Source organism: Orycteropus afer, unplaced genomic scaffold (genome assembly GCF_000298275.1).
Source record: "Orycteropus afer afer isolate SDZICR_OR568_19922 unplaced genomic scaffold, OryAfe1.0 scaffold00155, whole genome shotgun sequence".
Lineage (NCBI taxonomy): Eukaryota > Metazoa > Chordata > Mammalia > Tubulidentata > Orycteropodidae > Orycteropus > Orycteropus afer.
In genome coordinates, this window is record NW_006921742.1 from 6,881,345 (window position 1) to 6,885,185 (window position 3,841).

General features: G+C 42.2%; 1 protein-coding gene across 1 annotated transcript in view; it reads left to right on the forward strand.

Moving 5' to 3' along the window:
- The window catches only part of MAP7 (microtubule associated protein 7), a 205,856-nt gene that overhangs the window by 143,248 nt on the left and 58,767 nt on the right, over positions 1 to 3,841 (forward strand). The window contains exon 3 of the mRNA XM_007946315.2: positions 757 to 834. Coding sequence (XP_007944506.2) covers positions 757 to 834 — 78 coding nt within the window. The remainder of the gene's footprint in view (positions 1 to 756; positions 835 to 3,841) is intronic.

Here is a 3,841-nt window from a genome sequence, read left to right on the forward strand (position 1 = left end):
TTTTTTTTTCATCCTGTATATTTTATTTATCATGTTACATTTTTCCCCCAGTGGAATGTAAACTCCATGAGGGCAGGTTTTTGTTTTCTCCACAGTCTTTTTTGCTCACTTCTGTCTTTCCAGTGTGTGTAACAGTGCTTTGCCCGTAGAGATGTCCATTGTGTGTTCAGTGAATGACTTGATGCCTAAGGCATTTGACTGTTAAGCAGAAGTCTGGCGGTTCAAATGCACCAGCCACTCCTCGGAAGGAAGACTGGGTAATCTACTTCTGTAGAGATACTGCCTCAGAAACCCAAGGAGGGGTCATTATGAGTCGAATCCGACTCGACAGCAGTGAGTTTGGTTTTGGTTTTGGTTATTATTTACTAGGCACTGTTATTAACACCATTAAACATATGTCTAGTAGAAATTCATTTAGTTAAGATTCTATTTGTTGTCTAAGGAACAAACTTTTTAAAGCATACGAATAATATAAGTTCAGTAGCTTAGGAGCACAAAATGTCATTTATATCATTTGGTGAAAATAGCTGTAAAGATACAGTTACCATGATGTTTTTAAATGGAAGAAAAATACTTGGGAATTCTCAGAAAGTTAATTATAATAAAGTGTTTCACTAATGCTGTCATCATATGTACTAACTATTGTAAGACATGTAATAATATTTCATTCATCAGATTTACTGGCCAAAAGGACATTTAACAGTGTATATTTAAAAAAAAAAAACTCTCCTGTTATGTTTTTTTCTCATTTTTCAGACCCTCCACCTGTGCTACGAGTTGATGACCGGCAGCGGCTGGCCCGGGAACGTCGTGAGAAACGGGAAAAACAGCTAGGTATCCCAGGCCCCACGTCCACACTCTCATTTGATCAGTCAGGGACGCACCTGTTGAAATGTTGCTTTTTTACCTCTAAGATGATAGGTATTTAACACTGAGAAAATGGACATCACTATGTTAAGGAGCTCTGGTGGTGCAGTGCATAAGGCATTTGACTGCTAACCAGAAGGTTGGTAGTTCAAACCCACCAGCTACCTCATGGAAAGAGGATGAGGCAATCTACTTCCATAAAGATTTACCACCTTGGAAACCCAGTGGGCATTGCTGAGAGTTGGAATCAACTCAGTGACAGTGAGTGTGCTTTTTTTAGTTTTTTGTATTAACTGTGTTCTTTGTGTGCCTGTATAAGTTTGGTAATGGTGTTTGCTACAGATATATTGTGAAACAGTTAATACCTGTTATAAGCATAAGGCTAAATTTGGAGGAACAGTGGAATTAGGGTCAAACCCAGGCTTAGTCAGTTTTGCTTCTTTATGTTGTTTAACAGTGTTAAACTTAAAAGGTACTAGAGGGATAGCTTGTCTGTAGATTACATTTTACAACTTGAAAAATAGAAGGGCCAGTGAGCATACGGCTCTTTTTGATTTGAAAACTTATGAGACCTTGCAAAAACGCTGAGGAGGCCACATGTTCTGACCTCCTCTAATCCTACAAGAGGAAGACAGGATTACCAGCAGTAACCCAAGGCTTATTCCTGCCAGGCCAGACATGCTGCCTCCCTCCAGCCGTTTCACCAACCGTTCCTCCCAAAGCACCCACTCACCACCTCTCTCCTGGGTTCGATAATTTGCTGCAGTGGCCACACAGAGCTCACAGATTATGGGGTTTATTAGGGAAGCACCACAGGCTACAATTCAAGTTCAGGAAAAAAAATGCTCAGTCTCTCTCCCAGCCCACTGTCCCTCAGTCAACAGTCTCTCACAGTCTCTTTCCCAGAAGTACTGGTCCCTCGGTGTCTCACTCAGCAATGCGTGTCTCTTGCGTCTCTTTCCCAGCAACGCGTATTTCAGGAGCCCATGTCTCTTTCAGCAGCATGTCTTCCTCAACCAGCAGTCAGAGAGAGTTCTGCCTCTAGGAGGCCTCCTTTTGAGCACAGCAGGGTGGTCAAACTAGCCAATTATAGCATCAGAACTCTAAGCACCTGAGAGAGAGTGGGCACCTCCCAGAACATTGTTTTGTTCCACTCCCAACAGAAATACTCCAGGTGGACACCTTCAGCAATCAGGAGCTCCTCAGTTGCTCATAGCAAATCTCACCTTGGAGTTTACAAAGACTTATGGGTAGAAAAGCCACACAAAGTAATTTACTACACTGCAGACCTTATACTACTAGCGCAGTTACTGCCTCCGTGCTGGTAATAATGCTACTGTTGAATTTATAGACAATGCTGCCAGTATGCTGACAAGAAATGCACAAGTGCTCAGGTGTCTTGATTCTCCTTTTGTTACCTAATGACCTTGTGGAAAGTTAGCAACAACTCCATAATCACTTGGAGAGCTGGGTCATGGATTTAGCTTGTCAGGAAGCAAAGACTAAAGCACTCAGATGTTGAATAGTCATTGTCTTCTAGAACACTGAGCAAGGACCCTGCTACCAACTCCTCCTTTACTTTGATGTCCATTTCTGCAAACTTGCTAACACAGGATACTCTCTTTATCTACCTCGGAAAGATGAAATGCTCTGTCAGCATGTCTCAGTGTTTCGAGACTGTCTGGTTATTTTAAAACTAAGACTTACTTAGGTTGCCAAAAATCTATCCAGCACATGACCCTTAACTTTTCTAAAGCAACTGAATTTTATAAGAGTCGGTGTTTCAAATGGGAAGCCCAGCATTCCATCCCTTTGAACTTAAATTTGTGGAACTGAGTGGTATGTAGAACCAAACTGGTTATCAAAAGTGTGTTGACAATATGTACATTGTTTTAACACAGGCCTATTTCTGTCCTTTGCCATATGACCATGTTGTTGTTAGGTGCCATTGACTCGGCTCCAACTCATAGCGACCCTATGTACAACAGAACAAAATACTGCCCGGTCCTGTGCCTGCCTCACAATCCTTACTATACCTCATTTTTAAAAATAAATTGATTTTGGCCGTTGAAGATTTACAGATTTTACTAATTAGTTAGTAGTGAGCAAGCTCTGCGGACGTCTGTGCCTGGAGTTTCCACCCAGGTCCGAAGTTCCCTATCCATGACAGATTGCCTGCAGACAGGGAGGCTACTGGAATGCTGTCTGTGTCCAGCAGGGCTCCCCCTTCGCTGTAGCAATCTGGTCTGCAGAGTTCCTGCTGAGAACTGTGCCTGTTGTTCCCTAGTCAAGGCTGGTTTGACCAATGGGCCAGAACTGAGGAACAGCAGGAAAGGCGGAGCTCCTGAAGCAGGAGGAGGCGCCAGCTGAGCAACAGGAAGAAACCGACTCCTGTTCTGGTGGCTGTCATTGCACTGTTCTCAGATCCATTCGAGGATTGCTGTTCCCTGCCACCCTGTCCCAGCTGGATTGGGTCTTAAGCTATTGAGTATCTCCTTAGAGTTACCACATGAATTCATAGCTGCTTGAACAGACTATGAATGAGGTCAATAACACTATTCCTTTATGGTTAGAATCTCTTATAAATTAGCTTTTACATATTAACTTATACCTTCCTGCTTGACTTTTTGTATCTTTCAAAGTCAAACAGTTTTTCCTGGAAAACATGAATATGTTGGTAAAACAAGTGATTTTACTTCTCATGCCATAAAGTTATAAGACTTACAGCTCTGACTCTGCAGATTCTCTCTAAAAGCTCCCTAGTCATTAGCTTTGTATGTTGAGGGCTAGAGTTGGTTTTTTTTTTCCCACTCTTTATGATGTAGTCCCATATTTCAATCATATGGATGGCATAGCACTTGGTCTCAGCATAATTCATTAGTTGATGCATTTAAAAGCCTCATTTGCTGTTATTGTGTCTAGAAGATGATAAGATGAACGATGCTGAGATCCAGTGCTCTAGGGCCAGCCATAG